The 23,653-nt window shown below is 33.0% G+C and overlaps 1 protein-coding gene across 1 annotated transcript in view; it reads left to right on the top strand.

Moving 5' to 3' along the window:
• Positions 1 to 23,653, top strand: part of CADM2 (cell adhesion molecule 2) — a gene marked incomplete at its 5' end in the record, with an annotated part of 236,746 nt that overhangs the window by 138,658 nt on the left and 74,435 nt on the right. The window contains one exon of the mRNA XM_054585063.1: positions 5,613 to 5,791. Within this exon, the coding sequence (XP_054441038.1) occupies positions 5,613 to 5,791 (179 nt within the window). The remainder of the gene's footprint in view (positions 1 to 5,612; positions 5,792 to 23,653) is intronic.

Here is a 23,653-nt window from a genome sequence, read left to right on the forward strand (position 1 = left end):
ACATCCATGACTCATTCATACATTCTTTCTTAAAAGCAAATTTTTAGAAGGGAAATCTTTGCAAGTACTTCATTCAAACAGAAGTCGATTTCAATGAATTTAGGTTTTCTCTAAGTTCCACATATAAGTGAGATCATACAGTATTTGTCTTTCTTTGTTTGACTTATTATATTAAACATAATGTCCTGAAGTTTTATTCATGTAATTTCAAAGAGCAAAATTTCCTTATTTTTATGGCTGAATAACAATTTATTATATTTGGAATATGTTTTATTTATTCATTCATCCACCAATGGCTCAGTAAATAATCTTTCCATGTCTTGGCTAAGTAAATAATGCTGAAGTGAATATGGGGATGCATATATCTTTTTGAGATAGTGATTTCATTTCTTTTGAGCAACTACCCAGAAGTGGAATTGCTACATCATGTGATATTTCTATTTTTAATTTTATGAGGAATATCCATACTGTTTTGCATAGTGGCTTCAAAAATTTACATTCTCAACAACAGTGCACAAAAGATTTTTTTTGTTTGTTTGTTTTTACATATTTACCAACACCTGTTATTTCTTGTCTTTTGGTTTTGTTTTTGTTTTTAATAATAGTCATCCTAAAAGTTGTTAGGTGATACCTCAGTATTTTTTTATTGGCATTTCCCTGATGATTAATGATATTGCATACTTTGTTGGCTATTTGTACATCTTCTTTGGAAAAAATGTCTGCTCAGTTCCCCTGCTCATCTTTTATGTTATTTTTTTAGAGGGGCTATAAAGATTCATGCATTTTTTATATATTTTGGGTATTTAACCTTTATAAGTTATACGATTTGCAAATATCTTTCCATTCTGTAGACTGTCTTTTGTTTTTGTTAGGGGTATCCTATGCTGTGGAAAAGCTTTTTAGCTTGATGTAGTCCCATACATAGTTTGGACCTATACACCACACAGCAGAAATCAAAGGTTAACCACTGCTGTATGTCCTTTCCTTATTTTTTTTTTTTTGTTTTACCTTAAAAACCATATGAAGAGAGTGTCCAAAATGAAATATGAGACAGTACTGAAAGGTGAAACTCGCAGATTGGAAAGCACTCTAACAGTTACTGGGGAAGAGCAAAGAAGTAGTACAAATAGCATTGTTATTAATGAGATGATATGCACAAAGGTAAAAGGAGAGTATGATGCTGCATAATACATACAATTGGGAAATGGAATATAAGAAGCACAAACCAAGGTAAACTAGAAATTGAAAAGCAAGAAAGAGCATCTAAACATCGCAGAGCTTGATGTCACAGAACTGAATGGACTGGAATGGGACATTGTCAGTCAGGCACGTATAGTGTTATACTTTGGAAATCACAGACTCAGAAGAAATAGAGTGTCTTTAATATTGAGGCAAGGTGTAGCACAGACAGTTAGGGGCTACAATGCAAGGTCTGAGTGAATAATAAGAAGAAGTCTGACTTCTAGAAACACCTATTATATAACCATTATTCAAGCCCATCTACACTCCAACTGAAGAAGATGAAACTGAAAGCTTTTCATGCAAGTATCTAAGAAGAAGTTGGTCACACACCAAAACAAGACATTCTGATAATTATAGGTGATTGGAACAAAAAACAAGGAAATGAAACAGAATCAAAATCTATGGAAAATTTGGACTATGGGTCATAAATGAAGCAAGAGGAGACACAGAGTTCTGCAAAGCCAACAACTTGTCCATTACAAACACATGCTTCAATCAACCAGAAAGATGACTGTATATGGACATCACCGGATGGCTGATATGGAAGTCAAACAGATGGTGTAATTGGAAACAGGATATGAAGAAGCTCTATCCTCTCTGCCAAAACAAGACCAGGAGCTGATTGTGGTACTGACTACAAACTTTAAATATTAAACATTAAGGTAAAGATAAAGAAAAGCACTAAAAACTTGGTAACACCAGAATATAATATAATAACATTCTTGATAGATTTTAAGTCCTCATTAAAAAACATATTTGCACTATTAATTTTAATTGACTGAGAACCAGAAGAACTATGGACTGAAACGATAAATGTTATAAGGGTCACTGTGAGGATATAGAAGAGAACAAGAAAAAAGGAAAAACAAGAGAGCTCTACTGGAAGACTGGGGAAATTCAAACCTTGGCGAGGAATGGTAAATGACCAACAAGGAAGAATATTATTTAGGGAAAATAAAAGAAAGGTATAAAAAGTATACTGAAAATCTATACAAAAGAGACAAAAAAATGACTGACACCTTTGAAAAAGAACCTGCAATTTTAGAAACTGAAGTGAAAGTTGTCCCGGATGTATTGGAAATGAGTAAATTACTAGGGGTAGATGAGATACTAATAGAATGACTTGAAGCCATAGAGACTGAATCTGTCATTATCCTAATAAGAATATGTCAAAAGTAAAGAAAACAAAACAATGGCATACAGACTAGAAATATTAAACATACATTCTAATTTTCAATAAATGAGATTCCAGGGAGTGCAGTAACTATAAGATCATTGCTCTAATTTCCCACAAGGTAAAGATGTTCAATGTAATTCAGTGACGTCTACTACTTTATATGGGCAAGATATGCTGGATGTTTAATCTGGGTTGAAAAAAGGAGGGGGCCTTCAAGATCTAATAACAAACATTTGTTGGATACTGGAATGCTCTAAAGAATTTCAAAAGAAAGTTAGTCTAGGTTTCATAGTCCATAGTAAAGCCTTTGAGTGTATGATCAGGAAAGCTAGGGGTTACTCCGAAAGAAAGAAAGGGGTATACTTTGGCTCTTGATCATCCTGATACATAAGCACTGTTGTGGACAGGAAGTCACTGTTAGGACAGAATATGGAGAGACACAATACCTTTCTATAGGCAAAGGTGGCGGACAAGAGTGCATTTTACCTCCCCGATTGTATAATCCATACACAGACCATATATGAAAATTTGGGCTATCCTCAGAGGAAGGAAGAGTAAAAATAGGTGGAATACATATCAGTAATGTAAGATATGCAAATTACACCATTTTATTGGCAGAAAGTGGCAAAGATTTGTAACAACTCGGTGCAAGTGAAAGAAAAAAGTGCTAAAGCAACACTGCATTTGAATAGCAAGAAAACAAACATCATGACTAAGGAAGAAATATACAACTTTAACATAGACAGGGAAGATACTGAAATTGTCAAAGATTTTGCTTATCTTGGTTCAGTCATCAATTTAAATGAAGACTGCAGTCATGAAATTAAGAGAAGGCTAAGATTGGAAGGGCAGCAATGGAAGAATTAGGAAAGGTCATCAAGAGCAAAGATGTGTCATTGGAGACAAAAGCTAAGATCATTCACACTGTTGTATCCCCAGTTATTATGCCAGATGCTGAAGATGAACAGTGAAGAAGGGTGATAGTAAAACAATTGATTCATTTGATACATGGCATTGGAGAAGAGCTCTGTAGATACTCTAGATCTCCAGGTAGACAAACAAGTGTGTTATAGGGGAAATTAAGCCTGAAGCATTGCTGGAGGCAAAAATGACCAACCTCCCCCCCAAAAAAACAAAAACCTCCAAAATTGAAAGGTGTCCTATTTTGGGCATATAATAAAAAGGCAAGATTCTCTGGAAGAAATAATGATTGGAAATACAGAGGCAGCAGGAAAAGAAGAAGAACAAATACGAGATGGCTTCACTCTATAAAAGATGCAATAGGCAGGAATCTACAGTTGTTGAGCAGGGCTATTAAGGACAAGAGATCATGAACATCACTCATTAATAGAGTAACCAGGAGTTGACTCAATGGCATGTAACATATACAGTCACACTTTTTGTTGTTGTTGTTCCCTTTGCTTATGATTTAAATTTAAACAAATCTTTGCAAAGATTGTTGTCAAGGTGATTGTTGCCTATGTTTTCTTCTAAGAGTTTGATAATTTCAAATCTTACATTCAACTTCTTTACTCATTTTGAGACAATGTTTGTATCTGGTGCAAGATAGGGTCCTAGTTTAATACTTTTGTAGGTAGCTTTCTAATTTTCCCAGCACCATGTATTTAAGATACCATCCCTTCTCCATTCTATAGTCTTGTCTCCTTTGGGAAAAAATAATTTTACCATATCTGCATGGGTTTATTTTAGGTTCTTTATTTTGTCTCATTGACCTGTATGTCTGTACTTATGCCAGTACCATTCTATTTTAATTGGTATAAGTTTGAAATATAATTTGAAAACAGAAAATGTAACCCCTCAGATTTTTTCTTCTTCAAAATTGCATAGCTGTTCAGGATATTATGTGGTTCCATGTAAATTTTAGAATTACTGTTTTGATTCTTTGGAAAAATGACATTGGGATTCTAATGGGGATTGCACTGGCTCTGTAGATTGCTTTAGGTTGTATGGACATTTTAATGATAGTAATTTTTCCAATCCATGAGCATGAAATAGCTTTTGATTTATGTGTCCTCTTTAATTTCTTTCATCAATGTTTTGCAGTTTTCAATGTATAGATAACCCCTGGTTAAATTTTTGATTCAATTATAAATGAGATTGTTTTCTTGATTTCTTTTTCTGAGTGTATGCAGCTACTATATAAAAATATGATTAATTTGCACATACTGATATTGTATCCTGTAACTTTTCTGAATTCCTTTGTTAGTTCTAACTATTTCTTTGGTCAAATCTTTCGGGTTTTCTCCATATACCATGCCATCTGCAAATAGTGAGAGTTTTACTTTTTTCTTTCTGATTTGGATGCCTTTATTTATTTTTCCTGCTTAATTGCTCTGGCTAAGACATCAAGTACAACATTGCATGAAAGTGGCCAGAGGAGGGGATTGGAATAGGGGAAATATTTGAAAGTGGTCAAAAAGTACAAACTTCCAGTTATAAGATAATTCAGTCTTGAGGACGTAATGTACAGCATGGTGACTCTAGTTAACAATACTGTATTGTATATTTGAAAGTTGCTAACAGTGAAATTTAAAGTTATCATCACACAAAAATTTAAAAGTATGTGAGGTTGTGGATGTTAGCTAAACTTAATTCTGGTATTCCTTTTGCAATATATACATATAGCAAATCATTATGTTGTATATCAAGATAATACAGCATTATTACATCAAAATGAGACACTAAATGAGGGGGGCAAAAATGAAAGAACTGTCAGTAAAAACCTTTAGTGGAATGAGAAAAATCAGGAGAGATAAAAGGGAGAAGCTTTGGGTTTTTTCAGGCAACACTGTGTCACATTGATGAACCTAGTGCAAAGATATCATTCCAGGTACCTCTGGGGAAATCTGTTCCAACAGCAAGTATGAATCATTAGCAGCAGGATCAGGACTGCAGGACCTAATATATTTCAGTGACTACTCTAATGAGTCAGCAAATTAGTTTCTTAGTGCATGTCGGCTCACTTAAGCAGAATAGAATTAAATGATATTTACCATAACTTCAAATCTTCTGAATGAGTACATGATTGTTCTTTTGGTACCTTATATAAGTTAGCACATGGTTATGTCCAAAATCAGTGTTAAAAATTTATAAATTGCTTGATTAATTTAATTCACAAAATATGTAGCATTTCTCATTTTTTTCTATCTATATGCATGTTTAAATCCAATAGGCCAGAACCTGTTTTGTGGACAAAGGATGGTGGAGAATTACCAGATCCTGATCGAATGGTTGTGAGTGGTAGGGAGCTAAACATTCTTTTCCTGAACAAAACGGATAATGGTACATATCGATGTGAAGCCACAAACACCATTGGCCAAAGCAGTGCAGAGTATGTTCTCATTGTACATGGTGAGTACCTTTTTAACATCATTATATGTGAAATAAAGAATCCCCTGAAAAACTATTTAAGTTTATGAAAATCTTTATAGCAAACAAAATTAAGCAGATTTTCTTTTTCTTTTAGAAGGACTCATAAGTGTAAATATATCCAAGGTGCACTTTTAATATGTGCCAAGTCAAGCTAATAAAATAAAATTAAAAGATACACTAAAATATAATAATAAAAAATATAGTAATAATAACTATTATTATTATTTCATATCAGGCATCTTCTCTGACCATATGTATGAAACTAGAAATCAATCACTATTTTGTTCTATACAACATACAGTGTTTTAAATGAGTATTGTATAAAAAACATAGTGCTCTCATAAATCCAGTGGATCTTAGAAATCATTAAGAGGATACATTTGATATATTTTTCCATGAATCTATTTATAGAATACTGTAAAAAGCATGAGTTACTTCCAAAAAATAGAGGGTAAATTTTAATTCTTTAAAATGAGATTTAAATGTAGGGAAAAGTAATTCAGCTGTGTTTTTCTAGTTTTTTTATTCAGCTTATAATGCACATTAAATTGTATAAAAATAATATATGAAGTCAATATTCTACTTTCAAATTGCTTTTGTGTATGCAATCTCTCAATTCTTTATACCATGTTGCTATCAAAGGCAAATAAAAGTCTCTCAGTGAATAGACTATCCACATACAAACATCTTGAAGATAGTACAGCTGAGAGATTAATTTCTAGCATATTATGAATTGTGCAAATTTCAACGTTTGAGAAAGATTAGCCTAATCAAATTAGACTGATATTAAATTGGAAATAAATGTGGTAAAGCCCCGTAGACACACTCTGCCAACCCCACTGCCAGAGAGGATGTGACAATCACTGGGTATATCACGATGATGAGTTAGACCCTTACAGCAGAATCCAGGAGTAGCTTTCCATTCATGCTGACCTGAATGTGTAGATCATGCAGTCTTGTAAATGAAGTATAGTCTGATTCATACTTAACTTTCTAAGTGTTTCTTTCACCTGACAGTTTCTGGGAACTGGTAGAATGTTGCATAGCATGTCACATTGTGTCAAAAGCAATACGACATTAAAAATATAGAGAATTAGAAGGGAGTGACAGGGAATAATAAACGTAGAGAATGTCATTTGTTTTTTTTAAGTAACTCAAGTGGGGAAAATTCACATGTTTTCCCAGTGTTTGCAAGCTAGCCAACAGTACGATTTCCTAAGCAGCCAAGCAGCCTTTGGTAGTTGGCAGTTGACACATTTCTAATAAATACTTCTCTAAGCACTTTTCAAGAAGTCATTTTTGGCTTTGCTTTTTGAACTACAATTCATCAAAAGCACCCCGTAGATTAATGCTATTCATGCTACTATATAAATGCTGTGAAGTTCAACAGTAGTTTACCTAGGATTATTGACACGAGTAATGAGAGGCTCAGTGAAACAGTGAAACCATATTACACTCTGTTTAAAAGGGCTCCAATTGGGTTCATTACAAAATAAAGGTTTTTTCTCCCTTTTTGCACACAGAGTATGTTTCATTAGTCACTGGTTGTATAAATATAAAAAGCTACTCTCTTCTGTTAATGGGTCAGCTGTTTCTAAACCCCACTAAATGATGAAATTTGAGTGATATTTTGATCTATAATAGATGCTGTATGCATTTTGGAATGGAGTGATAAGTGATCATTTGTGAGAACTTCACCCTTTTATCTTTTACACCAAGGTTGATTTTACATTAACTGTGATAATTTAATATAGCTCTAGCACAGAAGGGCCTTTCATGTACTGAGATTCTGCCTTTGACTATACCAGAGTTGCCTAGGTTCTATTGATTCTTAACTTGATGGAGGTCTGAGCACTTTCCTGTGAAATCATCTGCTATACAGATGCCATCCTAATGGTTAGATTTTATTATTTGGGTGTCAATGGAAGTTTATTATTTAAATGCTATCACATTTAATTGTTAACAGCACTGACATTTTGTGTTATGGACACTGGAAGGTTTTTATCCCCTCCTAATTACACCTTTGAAAATTTCAGCATTAGAACTACAGATGGTAATTTAAGCTGCCAGTATGAAATTCACTCTCAATAAAGAGCCCAACAAATTTGAGCATGCAAATACTTGTGGGATAAAACATTATACTTATGAAACTTTTGCATCGTGGAGGTTGTTTTGGGAAAGAAATACACTTTTTATTAACAAATTCAGCTATGAAAACTTAATCTGTTAAATTGGTGGTGATAGTCATACTATTAATTTTATGGTCACTGTAGTTTTATTGTTTGTTTGTATTTGCTTATATATAAAATATTGAAGTTACTCTCCTGCTGTTATCAGGATCCTGCCATTTACTTAGCATGGCTGATTATTTCTATATTAATGGTCTTAAAATATGCTGTTTCATTGTTGTTTTTACTACTTGTAGAACTCAGATTAAAAGAAAAATTCATTTGTTCACCAAATATAGATTTAGCGTTTACCCACTGAGTGCAAAGGCACTGCACAGCTAAGGTGGATAATGCTTAGGAGGATTGGAGTTTAATAGGGAAGATAAACATTCAAATAATTATCATGCAAAAATAGAAGAGGTATAAGAGAATGGCCATACAATGATGGAGATTATCAGAGTGCAAGAATATGGTTGGTTCAAGTGCCTGGAATTTTTAAAAAGTAGAAACACAGCATTCCTGGATTATTCCTAAACTAATGGTATATATCATAAATGGATGCACCTAACAGAGTGCCAGGTACACAGAGAGACTTGCAACAAACTAGACTACTACTATTGTTATATTACTAGCAGCCTTTTGATATTGATGGCAATATCAATTTAGTGCTCTGATATGAAACTTACTTAAGAGTTACATATAATGTACTGCCCATACTCTTCCCTGAATGGTGCCAAAGCATAAATTAGGTTATCCCTTTTGAAGAACAAGAAAATTCTAAATCTTTCCTAACTAAACAACAGAAAACAAAAATTTAATAGTGTAACAAATCAGTAATATAGATTGAGCAGGATAAAAGTTACAATCACCCTTGTTTCTCTGATGCAACATAAAATTCAGAAGATTTAGATAAAATGTCTTCTCCCAAGTAAAGACCATCCAGATCAGTATCCTCCAATATAGAGAACATGGCAGATAACTATTTATCACAAAAGAGATGCCTGCAGAGAATTGCAGATAACCTTAGGCAATTCTTATTTTCTAGTTAGAAGTAATTCAAGTGCATATATATATATATATATATATATATAATTTTATATATACACATAAATTTTATATATATATAAAGTTTGTCAGGTGCTTGTGTTTATTTGTCATCAACTGATTAAAACAATATTATTTTTAAAATTTCAGAAACATATAGCACCTGGGAAATTTTGAGAAAATATCTGCAGAGAATGTGAAACACAAATTAGTGCTCTCTACACCCTTTCTTCTTTCTTCTAAACTTTCCTAATGGCTTTTAACCCCCTTCATACTCATGCCAGAGCAGTTTGTAACTACTCTTCAAAATAAAAATGGAAGATAGATGGAGATGCTTGAACTCTTTAGTACCACCTCCATCCTCAAAGTACTCCCCAGGATTCAAGAGGAAATACAGTAATACAAGTAGGAAAAAATGAGCAACATATTTCTTCTCCTACCAGCAACTATACAACTATGGCAGGCCCAGGTTATTGAAGAGAGTAACAGAGAGTCCAATTAGATCTTCTGTGGAGAAACCACTCCCTCACTACCTCTGTCAGGGTTTCCCAGACAGTCATAACAAAGCTGAGGTGCACTGTTCCAGAAAGCTTTTTTTAATGATATTCCCCATGTCTCTCCAAATTTACTCTTCCTATTACCATAGAAACCCTTATATGAGATTTAAAGTTCTTTTGCCACTGTTCTAACTTATCCCATTACTTTATTATTGCCTACTTGTACGGATATAGTTTTATAATAATTCATTACTTCTTCATTATCTTAACTGATATTATTCTTACTTTGAATGAAATTGCCCAACATGCACCTTTCCATATTTTTACTTTATGTGTATATATTTTGCTTTCTTAGCAAATTTTATTTTTATTAACTTTAAAAACAAAACTCTCTATACCTAGAATTATCATACTAGGAAGTATGAAATAGAATAAAAAGCATGTTTATATTTATGTAATGCCAATCAGCTTACCGATAGTTACTGACCTGGTATCCCTAAAATATCATTTGGTGTTATGATTTGTTTATTTGTTCCTATATCTATTAAAATGAGTAGTGATGGAAAACGCAATATTGCTTTTCAATTGTTTGTTTTCAGGACAATTTACCTCAAAATAACACATATATTGAAGGATGCATCACATTTTATTGTTAGAGTAAGAACCATTATAAAAAGAATGTTTCAGATTTTAAATTTTAATAGTAGAAAAGAATATTACTTCTAAAAGTGTCTGTGTTTTGGTCTAGTGAAAGGTATCAAGCTATTAAATATGCCTTTCCAGTTTTAAATAATAGATACACCTGCTACTTTCATTTCACTCTGCTTTTATTGTTCATAATAAATGTCAAAAATACTCAGAGACAGAAAGTTGTACACCAATATATTACAGACTCCTTCATCAAGCCAAGCTTCCAAGTCTTGTTGCTCATAGACATCTACTGCTTGCAGAGACTATAGGTAAATGCAGTTCCCTTTCCATCCTGGGACCTGACTTGCCATTTCAGTTGAATTTTTTACCATAGGAGACAGCCAAATTGAATCATTGAGGATAGCCTCTTTTCGGTCTACACAAACATTTCTAAGCCCTCTAGCATCTCTCTTAAATCAACTCGTGTACAAAATATAAATTAAATTGCATTAGGGTTATTGGTACCTGATTCCATGTTTAACAAAATAAATTATAAATGTGTAGGTGAATGCAGTAACAATTATGAAACAGATTAGGACTCTTGTAATCTAATATCCTAAATTTTTTTAAATTTATTTTACCCTAGAACTGAAGAAATGTGATTGTAATACATGCTTTCTTAGTCTTAGAGTACATATTTCACATATTTATAATATGATTATCAATTATTTAAAAGCTAATGAGGATTTTCATCACATTAAAATGAAAAAGAATGCATTCTGTGCACAGTATTAAATATGTGGCTAGACTAAAAAGTTGACAGTCTCATGTACATTTACTATTACAATTACCCAGCAATGCAACATTTAGAAACATCGAGAGGCTACACATTGTTTGTTTGTTTGTGTGCTCAGTTGTACTGTTAGGAAAGGTGATAAAAGTAATCCTTTTTCCTGATCAAAGTAAAATTGTGAATCTTTGAGCTCAGACGACTGGGTGGGGAGCAGGGAAGAGAAGCCTGGATTATGAACAGATGTACAGACTAGCAAACGTTAAAAGGAATTCAGCTAAAATCTGTTCCTGCACATGGAAACAGACTTACCAGTTGGTAAATTAATTCTATGTACTCATAATGAGCATTTTTCCTTTGGAGAAGCTTTCTTTAGAAGCATAGATGGAACAATATGCAGTGTAGGAAGAAGAGGATAAAAAGACATCCATATGGAACAACAAACAGTGCACTAATGGAAGAGCCCTATGATTGCTGCTCTCATCCCTAGTTGAGAGTTTCCAGACAGTAAACTAGTTGGATTAGTGTGAAAACAGTACCTTCTTTAGTGGCTGAGATAAAACATATCATTTCTGGACATGAATAAAGAGGGATAGCTGCGATGCTTGTGGAAAAGTCATACCTCTGACTGAATATGTTGTTGCTCTGCAGAGAGAAGTAGAATGGCATCAGACAGTGGATGCAGGAGCACTGTTTTCATTAGAAATCATTTTATATAGTGTATGTGTGCAGGCATACTCAACAGATTTTAGGCTTCATTTCACCTGATTTTTTTTTTGAAGATGAGCCTGAAGTGGATAAATTAAGGTCTCACCTTTCGGAGTAAAAGTTCTGTTCACACACAGCTCTCTGTAGTAAATGTTTCTGTGACAGTCAGATGAACTACAATGTCCATGAGGAAAACTCTCATTCCTGCCTCAAGGCAGGAAAGAGTCCACCACTCAACAATAACAGCATTTTAAATACCTTTTCTTTCACTATTTATACAAAATCTATTCTATTGGTAGCATTAAAGTAAACATAAGGATAGAGTCCATAACACTTGGGCTTTCTAGAATTTTTTATGTGCAAATGAGGCTATATTGTAACTTTACAAAATGTACGAAGGTCTTCCACTGATTTTGTACACACACACACACACACCCACACACACACACTACACTCACTAGAGAATTCAAGCAATATGCAATGGCCCATGGGGAATATTTTGGGCATCCTTCTTCAGAAACAAAGACATGCATAGATAGAAGATACCAGATTTTACATAAAACTTGCTTTGTAGCTTCTTACAATGTAGTTTGCACAAACATTGTAAAAACATATATAGTAGGGTTATTCCAGAATCTAAGATTTAGCTTTGATTCCTCTCTACCCTTCTTTCCAATTCATTAGTAAATTCTTTTGACACTGTTTGCAAAGCATGCCCCAATTACGTCCATTTCTTTCCGCCATCCTCTCTGGCCTAGACTATTGAGGGATTATTTGGTGGGCTCTCTGTTTCTGTACTTCTTTCTGTCCAATCTATTTCCCACATAGATACAATATAAATATTTGAAATGCATATTCCTTTATGTTTTTCCCCATTAAATTTCTCCAAAGGCATTTCATCACATTTTATATAAAACCCAAATCCTTATTACTCTGGCTTACCAAACTCAGCATGCTACACCACCATCCGTGACATCGGTACCATCCGTAACTTGCATCTGAGACATCTCATCACTCTCCATGCAGTCACTCCTGTTTCCCCGTCCTCTTTCAGCTCCTCTCAGGCATCAAGCTCATTCTCTCTTTAGGAACCCTGCATCTGCACAGGCTGTTTGTCCAGGAAGTGTAAGTAATGTTGTCATGAAGGCTAGTCTTTGAAAGAATGCCTTCTTATCCTACAGATCACATGTTAAACAATGCTTTTCAGGAGAGGCCTTTGTTGTCACTACAGTCTAAAGCAAACTTAGTCATGTGTCATTTTATTTTAAATCTCTGAAAGGGATCAATCAGTATTTGGTGTTTTAGTTGTTTATTTGTACATTTGATTACATGTGTGCACATGTGTACACCTACATACACAAGTACATATACTTGTAAGTGTGCATGTGTACATCTGTATATATAATGTATCCATGCATTTCTGTACATATGTTACATATGCATACATGTATCTGTACATGCTAACATATTCTCTGTCACCCTGCAGACTCTGACTTCCTTGAAAGCAGAGACCTTATATCTGGTTTATCTCTGTATCTCTAGTTCTTAGGACCATGCCTTTTAAGAAGCAGACAATTAATAAATATATTTTAATGATTAAATTCTTTGTTTCTCTGTGTGTCTGTTTCTGGCACTATCTTTTCAACAGCAGAAACTTTAATAAAATAATATATGCATGTTTACATACATACATACTCATATCCACATACATACATGCATGCACACACATACTTATATACATATATGTAGATGCATGTGTTTATACACACTGTCCTAACTTCTGCATAAAATGAGGATAATTAATATTCATTCACTCATCACCAAAATTAAGACCTTTACCTTTCATCTTATATTAGGCAAAGAAACAAGATATATTTATTTGGCAATCTATATATAAGTAGTACTTTATAGAATTAAGCAACATACAATATGAATAATTGTGTATAGAATAATTAAAATATCTAATTAAAATCTTTGACTTTATATGTCTTTTTTTGTAACATTGCATGATTATTGCTAACAGAAATTTTTTGTTTTTGTTTTTGGAACTCTTTCTTCTCTTATAAAGATAACATTATATCTAACCTAAGAGAAAGCTTCTTTGAGACTTAGCCTGAAAATCCACGTCACAATGCTATGCTACCTCATACTTTACTATTTCCAAAATCTTTTTGAGTATCTGCTATATTCAGAGCACTAGGCCAGGCACTGTGGCTCCTATACTAAATAAATACACACTGTCGGTTTTTATTAGAGTTCTTAGTAAAATATAAAACAGTGAAGTGTTTTCACTCCTGTGATACAATTTCAGAGGTATTTTCAAGGTTCCCTCATTAATTGCAATATTTCAAGACCATAACTTAAATGTAAATAATTTGGGGAAGGATATCAATTTGTATGACTAAATCCTACTCAGGAGTCATTTTTTAAAGCAACCTTTCCTAATGTTAAGAAAAAAACTTGCTTTGCATGAGATCTCTGAACATTAGGGATACAGGTGATAGGAGAAGATATTAAAACTGGAGCTCAATAGGTGTTTATTTATAATCCTGCTTATATTATTCTCAGGGTTTGCTAGGGATTATCTTCTATGAATTCATCAAAGTAGGTCTATTTATTAATATGCAGGGACAAAATGTACCTGCAAATGTCCAATGTTGAGTCTGTTAAGTTATAGGATAGCAAGTTTATAATAATAATCTTTGAAACATCCCCATATTCTACTTTAATTTATATTTAAATATGCTTTTATATTACAGTAATAAACATTATATCTGGATGCACTTTACTACCTTTAAAAATTGTCATATAAGAAACAGGTATGTGAACCATTAAAATTTACCAAAATTAGTGCTGTGTAATAACTTCCAGTTTAATGGCAGCATTTTTCAACATGTATGTCTTTGGTAGCATAGTCCAGTAGCATGATGTAAAACATTGCACGAGCTTACTTCATTGCATTTTTTAAATGTGAACCAACACCTTTAAGAGCTCTTCGCATCTCCTAAAGTCATACATACAAATGTTTGCATTTACAAGTTTCTTGAATAAAGCTGTTTTTCTTTTAGAATATCAACTGTGATTATCCCTAATTTAGAAGTTGGCCCAAAGCATTTATATAAATGACCAGGTCTAAATTCTTTATTTTTTAGATGAGACAGCAGACGTGGGTAAAGATTAAATTATATGCAGACTGTCTCTCTGTTATATTATTGCCTGACTTAGATTAAAGAATCCAAACGTGACAAGGGAGATCAATAGGAAAAAGGTAGGACAACTGTAACTGAAAAACAATAAAAAAAGTCCAAATATCTGTATTTCTCAATAAGTGTTTTCTAATACACTATAGTTCCATTAATTTCAATGTTAAATTAAATTAATATTTGATTTAAGTTTTTCTTTTAATGGCTGATTGTCCTATTCTCCCCTAAGAAGTTGACATCCTTACATAACTTGAAGTATTTGATCAAATTATTTGATTGACTTTTTGGTAAAGTACTAGTAGGAGAGAACTCAAGATGCTGAAGTAGTTGGAGCTAAATAATATAGGACCACCCAATTCACAGGCATTGTTTTCCTACTTTAAATTTCACTTTGCTCTAGTCATTTTGGAATATAAAGGAGTATTTTAAAAGAGAATAATGCATACTTTTTTTCAAATAACAAGCTGATTTTATTCATAAACATTTCTTGTAATTACATAGGACTGTTGGTTACCGCCTACAGTTTCAAATTTCTCTACTTTTCATTTTTTGAAGAATAGCATTTTTTATTGTACAAGGATTTCATTTAGCATGTGAAGCCAGTGGAAACTATCAGAGGGATGAAAGGGGTTTATTCAAATTTAATTTTTAAAAGAGTGTCTTTTCACGCAGCAGACGAGGTTACCATATGACACTTGAGCAGGAGGCATACACTGGCAAGTTGAGGTCTTGTCAACCTGGTGGTTGTCATTTTAGCAAGAGCCTTGGTGTTGTTTTCCATTCTTATGCTATAATCCAAATAGGCTGCTACATGTAGCTGAACATAATGGGAACAGATAAACGTCCTCTGCACAGGCAAAAAGCAAATACAGGAAACTTTTTCTCTTACAATTGCTTTCCATGGTAGTGCAATTACCAGTAAAAGGGTTGAGGATGCCCTATTATTTTTGAGGCTAAGAAATGTGAATAGCTTCTATCAAAAAGATACTTCTTACCTTAATACTTCTAATACATGTTGAGTTCTGACCCTTCTGTATCTCCACTAATAATCCTTGATTTGGATTCATTCTTGATTATAGTGGGACCACCCTGGGGAGTTATTGACATAAAGCAGAAAGGAAGCAGACATATGGAGTCTGACTAAATGACATTTTTTTCCCTATTGAACAGTAGTTCTTGGAGAGAAACAAGCACTTAAGCTTCTGAGACACTTTAGACTTAATTTTGCTTTAAAAATCCATTCTGAATGGGCCAGAATACCATTTTTTTAAAAGGAGAAACTGCCACAAAACAAAACAGGTTGACAAGTTAGAAATTATTGTATACTGCATTTGTAGAGAACAGAACATACCTTTAATCTGAAAAGCTTGTTATTGGAAAAAAGGTGCTATACCACTCTTCAATTTATTGTATACAGTGCTTGTTGGAACTGATTTTACTTTGACAAGTTTAGAGAGGATCTGTCGTACTCTAATAAACTCCAATAACAAAATGTGGTTGCATACTTTTGAATTCCTTCATTAGGGTGTGAAAATAGGGTCACTTTTCTATTGCGTTGAATGTGATTGGATGATTTGGAGCTCCGACACTTTTAAAATCATTGAAAGTGCATTCAGAATATGATTCTTCAGTATGCTGCATTTTAACTTTTAATAATTATTTATACTTGAAGATTCTTGGCAGGAATTCATAAAAATTACCTCATGTATGGTAAAAGGGAAGAGGAGGAAGCAATCTTTGCAGATATTAATCATGTCCAGTGCTCAATTACTGATTCAGATTATTAAAAATGATATTATTCCCTACCTACTGACATCATTGTCATTGTCACTGGGTGGGGTATTACTTATAAAGCCCCAATCAAATTCAAAACATAGAGCAAGTACTCTAAGAAGCACAGAAGTATTTCACGAGTCTGCGCTTTCTGTTATCATCCTGTCGGTTCAGAAAAAAATACAAGTAATTCATGTTAAGTGCCAAATGAATGTTAGAGACTTCCAGTGTTCAACCACTGATTTCACTGATTTCATTTAAAACTTTGATATGCATTCTGTGTACAGTGAGCCTTGTTCTTAATGAGAATTAGAATAGTGCACTGTATTAATTGATTATGTAAATTAGAGAAAAAAATTAAAAGTTGCAATACCATCACACATGCATTTTGTAATGTTTCCCACTGAAGGAGGGAGAGAGAGACATGGAGCAAGTGAGAGCACACAGCTCTTGGTATGGGTGCCCAGGAGGTGTTATGAGCTTAAGTGTCACTGTCATGGGGCTTGAGGGACTGGTAACAATGTGAGAAAAGTAGTAGATAAACTCAAAAGCATGATGAGTATTCAGGGAGAAGGGAAATTATTTTGAATTTAGTTGGTCAAGGGTGTGTTCATCGGGCAGGTGGGAATCAGGCTGAAACTTGAGACCACTATTTTATTAGGTTACATCAAGAAATAAAATAAAGTAAAATAAAGTAAAAAAAAAAAGTAAAATAGCTTACATCAAGAAAGGTAGGCTATTTTAAGATGGAGCTCAGGTGATACTGAGGGGTTGGATCAGAGTAAATTTGTCCCAAACTGAAGTGATATTTTTAAAATCAAGGACATATTGATATATAGACAGAGATTACACTTTATTGCAAAGAGATACATAAATATCATGGTGATATACTATGTAATAAACATGCAGGGGGATGTTGTGCAAAGTGTTTGAAAATGCATTGAAGGAGAATATTAACTCTTTGCAGTATTGAGGGTGCTTTACAAATGAGATCATATTTAAACTGCGCTTGAAGGACAGAAAAGAAAGAGAAAACAAATGTCATAAAGTAGGATGTGTTTTTTGGTACTTGATGGCAATGAGAATATAGAGTTTAGCCTAGCATTGGGGAAAGCACTTATGGGAAGGTGAGATGTCTTCCTGTGTGCTGGGCTTGGACTTCTTTGATCCTTCTAACCTTGCACTATGAGAAAGAAAGAGGCATACATGCTCTGAAGAACTCTAGCCCTGTTGTTTCAGAAATCTTTAACACTGTGGCACTTCAAAACAATTGTGGGTGCAGTTTAGCATTCACATCAGGGTCAGGCAGGTTGAATCACTGGTGCATTTATTAAAACAAAGTTTAGCCATGGATCCTGCACAGACTTTAGTATCCTGATTAATAATTTTGGTTTGTGAGCTGATATTGTGCTTCTTGTAGTGATTAAGCTCTTATAGAAGTAACCCATATTATTTACATTGCATTTATTTGTAATCCAACTTTCACTCACATGAATAACTTTGCAACCTATGTCAACTTTGTCTACATTACTATGCAATTGTGCAATTGACTAGATTTTGGGTTCTGTCTGATACTGAATTACTCCTGTATTTATTTTACATGAGGACATTACTGTATATGTTACAAGTAAAATGAAAGTACAATTGATTATAATTCACACCTTATATAAACGTTAACTATAAGCGAATATTTTTATGTCTTGAGATTTTTACCTTTCTGTTTCTTATCAATAAAATGCTCTTGTTTCTCTTTAAAAAGAATCCCTGACTTGTTTTGGAGGGGGGTGTGTGTGCGTGTGTGTGTGTGTGTGTGTGTGTGTGTAATGAAACATGGAGCTCTGTGAATTTATCTGATATCTTTTTAAAACCATGAAGCCATTATAGCAAGTTTTAATATATAGTTAAAAATTAGTCCCCTAAGATTTAACTTACCAGCAAATGGTTTAAAACACATAATCACAATTTCAGAGAAATTGACTTACATAATTATGTATATTACAATAAAATATTTTAACAACTGAAACAGCATTATAGCATTCAAACAATTTATTAATTAGAATGTTTTAATTCAGATTTTTAATAACTTTATATAAAATTCTTTAGTTTATATTTAAATTATATATAAATAAGTTGTCCATATTTACTAATTCCTCTAATGAGATCTAGACAAATAAAATCTAATTATTTTTACTTTTTTTCACTTCTCAAAATACCTTTTATACCCACTACATATTCTATCAATTACTAACTTTACTATTCTTTATGCTTTAATGTCTAGAAAATATATAAAACAATCCATTTTTCTTGCAAATTGTGGATGCTGACCTTTATTGTAACCACTTTTTTTTCAGGTAAATCTAAAGGTATTTTATAATTTAACATACCCTCCAAGGAAAATAACAATAAAAAATTGAGTTCATCTTTGTATTATAGAAATCAAAGATGAACTATCATGAAATTAATTTATCAACTAGTCTATTATATATATATCATTTCTGAATTTTAATATTTATAAATTATATGTTACATAGTATTAATTTCTCTATTTTTATTGATACTTCTCTTAATGTCTAAATTCAAATTCTTTAATCATAGGATATTAACAGGTAAGGCATATACTAAGAACTTCTAAAACTGACAAGTTATATTTAGCAAATTACTTATAATGATGTAGCTGTAGATTATCTTGCTTTATGAACAGAATTAGTAAATTAATGTTGAAGTAAGGTTTAGTTATTTTTATTAGGGTGTGTATTTGCATGTGTGTAATTCTTCTGAATATAAAGTAGTGTATTTTTATCCTTGGGAAAAATAAAACTGGATGCATCTTAGAAGGCAAAAAATGACCTATATTTTTATGTCTTATACTATAGTTGATTGAGAATTCTTTGTATTAACAGCATAGTGTTTTTTAAAAAAATATATAGGATTATAAATATATCAGCAATGAGACAAAACATCAATACTATTGATATCCAGTTTCATATATATATATTTTTTTTCAAATCTAGCTAAAATCCTGACTCGTGTGGCCCAGTTGGTTGGGCATCACCCCGCAAAGTGAAGGTCACTGGTTCCGTTCCTGATCAGGGCAGGTGCCTGGCTTGTGGGCCCAGTCCCCGGTTGGGGATTGTGCTAGAGGTGGTCAATTGATATTTCTCTCCTTCTCTTTCTCCCTCCCTTCTCCTCTCCCTAATAGTAATAAATAAATCATTTAAAAGTATATAGCTTCAATTGTATCACCAATGTCTAAAAAAACTCCAGAAGTGAATGTATAAAACCAGAACCTTTTAATTAATTGTTAATGATGCCAAATATTGCCACTCACTTGTAGAAGTGAAAATCAGAAAAATAGGTATTTAAATTTAGGAAGAGAGCACAGTCTTTTACTAGTTTTTGCTTTGAAGAAGAGTTACAATCAGTCAGTTAAAATAAATTATCTCCATAAGGAAGTGTGGGAGAATCCTCTTCATTACACAAATTAAATAAAATATTCTCTTTGTAATATGTGTAACATATAACACATATAACATATATACACATATATAGCATGTACACACACGTGTGTGTGTGCACACACACACAAACTCTTATATATGTAATTTTAGAGACCAGGAAATTGTATCTCAAAGTTCTCTCATCCATTAAATGGACATAATAATAACTCAAAAATTTGTTAATATCATTCACCACTGATCACAATAGTATCTGTTTCGTGAACCCTCCTGGCTTTTCACCCTTTCTGCAAAAGTCTCAACTTATGTTAACATGGCTAGAGTTCATATGGACAATGGGGGCATGAATCACAGATCAGGCTCACACTGCTTTCAAAGTAGCAGTGTGTGTGGGCAAAGATTTATTTTGTTAGCAAGGGCATTTATTGAAAGAATAAGTTGTAGGTTCGAGTCTTGAAATGTTATTCTTCAGAAAATAACAACAGCCAGTCTATATTGATGGCAGGTGAATATATTTTTTTAACAGAAGAACATCTTTTAGTTGTATGTTAACTATTAGACCCTGTCTAAAAAGTGGACTCCTCTAGGTCCTCAAAAATATGTTATATATTTGTAACACTATTAACAAATTCATTTGGTAAATATTTATTGAACTTCTAAATTGTGCTAAAGTCTCAACAATAAAGTAGGCAGAGTTCTTCCCTTGAAAGATTAATTGTCAACTGGGGAGTCATTTAGAAAGTTGAGGTAGAAAAAGGGTATCATACAATATTCTTGTTCTTTCTGAGAATTTCAGCTAATTCCAGCTAACCTTACATTGTTAAATTTTAGTTGGTTCACATTAATCTTATGGCATTGAATATTTAGGTTTTTTCAAATTTTGGTATTTGTAATAGAGTTGAAATAATTGGATGAACAGCAACGTGCAATAAAAAGACAGAATAGAGCGAAGAAACCCTACACATTTTTGAAAGAAAAAGAAAATGTTTAAAATATTTTAGAATAAGTAGAAAAGAATGAAGTTAGTAGTGATTCAAAATATATAACAATGACCGGGAAAGATTTCTTATACAAGTTACTTTCTTGATCCAGTTGTCATAATGGCAAGGGTACCACACACAAAACTGTTTTCAACAAGTTTGTTTTTAGATACAGATGAGGTCAAGATGGGAGGACGGGAGAGGATGATGAGCAGATAAGCAGGAGCCAGACTATGAGTCAACACACAAGCTGTGGTGGTATCCTCTCTATCCGGACACTTTAAACGAGTCCAGGGCAGTTCTTTTGGAGTAGATTAACAATTATTAAAACTACCTGTTGTTTTTAAGTTCTTTGAAAATTAGCCTAGGAAAACACATATATTTCATGTATTTCACAATTATAGGATCTAAGGATATTATTTGATTTATGTAAGGATGTTCATAGTACCTGCTAATAGATAGACCCTCTCCAAAATAAATATAGATTTATTATTACTTATCTTAGTTGATATGGAATGAGGAAAAACAAAAACCAAAACCATGTTGTTGTTTTGTTAAACTAAAAACAAAACAAAAAAAATCCACACACACAAAAAAACCCTGTTATTTGTATTGCAATTCTTAAGAATCAGATAATTTTAAAAGTTTGCTCTTCAGATCCAGTGGAATCATTTTAACCCATTTTTTTGATATCAAATAATCTAATATTTTATAATCTATAATAGGTTTGGTAATATCAGATTATTTACATGGAATTTTAAAGACCCAATATTATTGTGGATTCTTATATTTAATAGTCCTGGAAGATATTTCCCTTTGCATTAATTAAATACATATATTTTGGGCCCTAATGAGCAAACAGATGAAGAATGTAATATTTTCTATTTTCTATGTGTGAAAATTAAAAATCCAAACATTTCACTTACTTTCAGCCTTCCTAAACTATGTAGGAAAGCATACCATGAGCATACGAAGTTATTATTAAAATTAGTAGACAAGAATAAGTAAAACAGACTATCGACAGAGAGCTGATGACAGCTAGATGGGAAGGATAGTAGGGAGCGGGTGGAGAGATTGAGCAAAAAGGAAAAAGGATTCATGGATATGGACTGCAGTGTGGTAATTGATGGGGGTAGGAGGTCATAAGGGGACTAAATGGCAACGGAAAAATATAATAAAGATTAAATTTAAAAAGAAGGGTATGCGCACACATACATAATATTTACTAATTTATGTTGTTAAAGTCAGCTCTACCTAGTGATCATGGTAATCACACGCCAGGCAATCCCCATTTTCCCTAGTGATTAATGTAGCAACATTTAGTTTTCAGAAGGTTATTTTCTTAATTTGACTGGCTAGGAAAAACTTTCCCTGTTGAAAAACAGATGTAAACATCAATACCCAAGATAAGAGAGTGATCTCATGCTGTTTGCTATGTCTCCAAAGCAGAGAATTCAGCAGGCTCAAGTCTGAGGACCCAATAGAACTATTTATCAGAAGAACTAGAAAATTTTTGGTGTGACTCAAAGACTTAAGTGGAAAGACTGACAGGAAGCCTATTAATAGCAAAATATCTGTCAAACACTCTGAATATATTGGGGCTGTGTGGCAAACATGTAAAATCAAACCCTGGCACAGTAATCACAGGTAATTTGTGAACTGTTTCTAATTTCCTTACTGTGTGAATAATATCCCTATCCACTTGAGACAAGATTTGACTCTCGGAGGATCTTTTTGAAGTTCTCACAGCTTGACACTGGCTACATTGTTTCAGTATTCTCTATGCAGTATGCTGCTCTTCAAATTTTCAGCTGATTTTGAGTGAAAGGAAGGAAGATTTCAGTGTTAACTGAGCAATTCTTTCCATTTGTTACATTCTCTATGGTTGGATCTACTGTTAACTTTTGGCAACTTTTTCTAATTATGGATTAAGGGTTGAATGTTACGGTTCAAGTACATGTTCAATAATTTCTTCTAGGTATGCCAAATTAAATCATAAACCTTTCAGAATATTGTGTTTCATGCTAGTTGACTCTAATTGTTAAAGACTCCTAGGTACTGCAAAATTGTTAGAAGGCGTTACCAACTCATCAGGGTAAGACTCACAAGACTTTAAGCTGTACGTTAACATCATCTGTGAGAAAAAGGAAAAGCATAATAATAACAATAACAATTGGCTTCTTTTTGTTTCTAAAGATTGCTCTCATTGTATTTCCTATCATTAAGTTTTCTTAAGTGAAAAAAATCAAAAAGCCTTTAACATGAATATACTCATCCATCGTTAACATTTCTTTAACCTTACATGGTGGTGTTATTTGTGTTTATTTCTGTTTTGTTGTTTCTTTGTTTACTCCTTTGACAAAGCATGTCATTTTTTTGTTTTACCTATCTGTATTTTGCTACTGCATGTCAAACTTTTTAAATGACTCAGTGAAAAAATGAATTCTTGTCATTTTAAATTTCGCTCTAAAAATTGGGAACAATCTCTTTGTTCTCAAACATTGCTCCACATTTTTACTTTGTGTAGGAGCGTGAAAAGGAAGTGAACAAAAAATGACAAGAACTGTGAGGTACAGCCAGCTTTGTACCTGAT

This window comes from Pteronotus mesoamericanus, unplaced genomic scaffold, assembly GCF_021234165.1.
Source record: "Pteronotus mesoamericanus isolate MK-2021 breed Mesoamerican mustached bat unplaced genomic scaffold, CSHL_Meso_final contig_82, whole genome shotgun sequence".
NCBI lineage: Eukaryota > Metazoa > Chordata > Mammalia > Chiroptera > Mormoopidae > Pteronotus > Pteronotus mesoamericanus.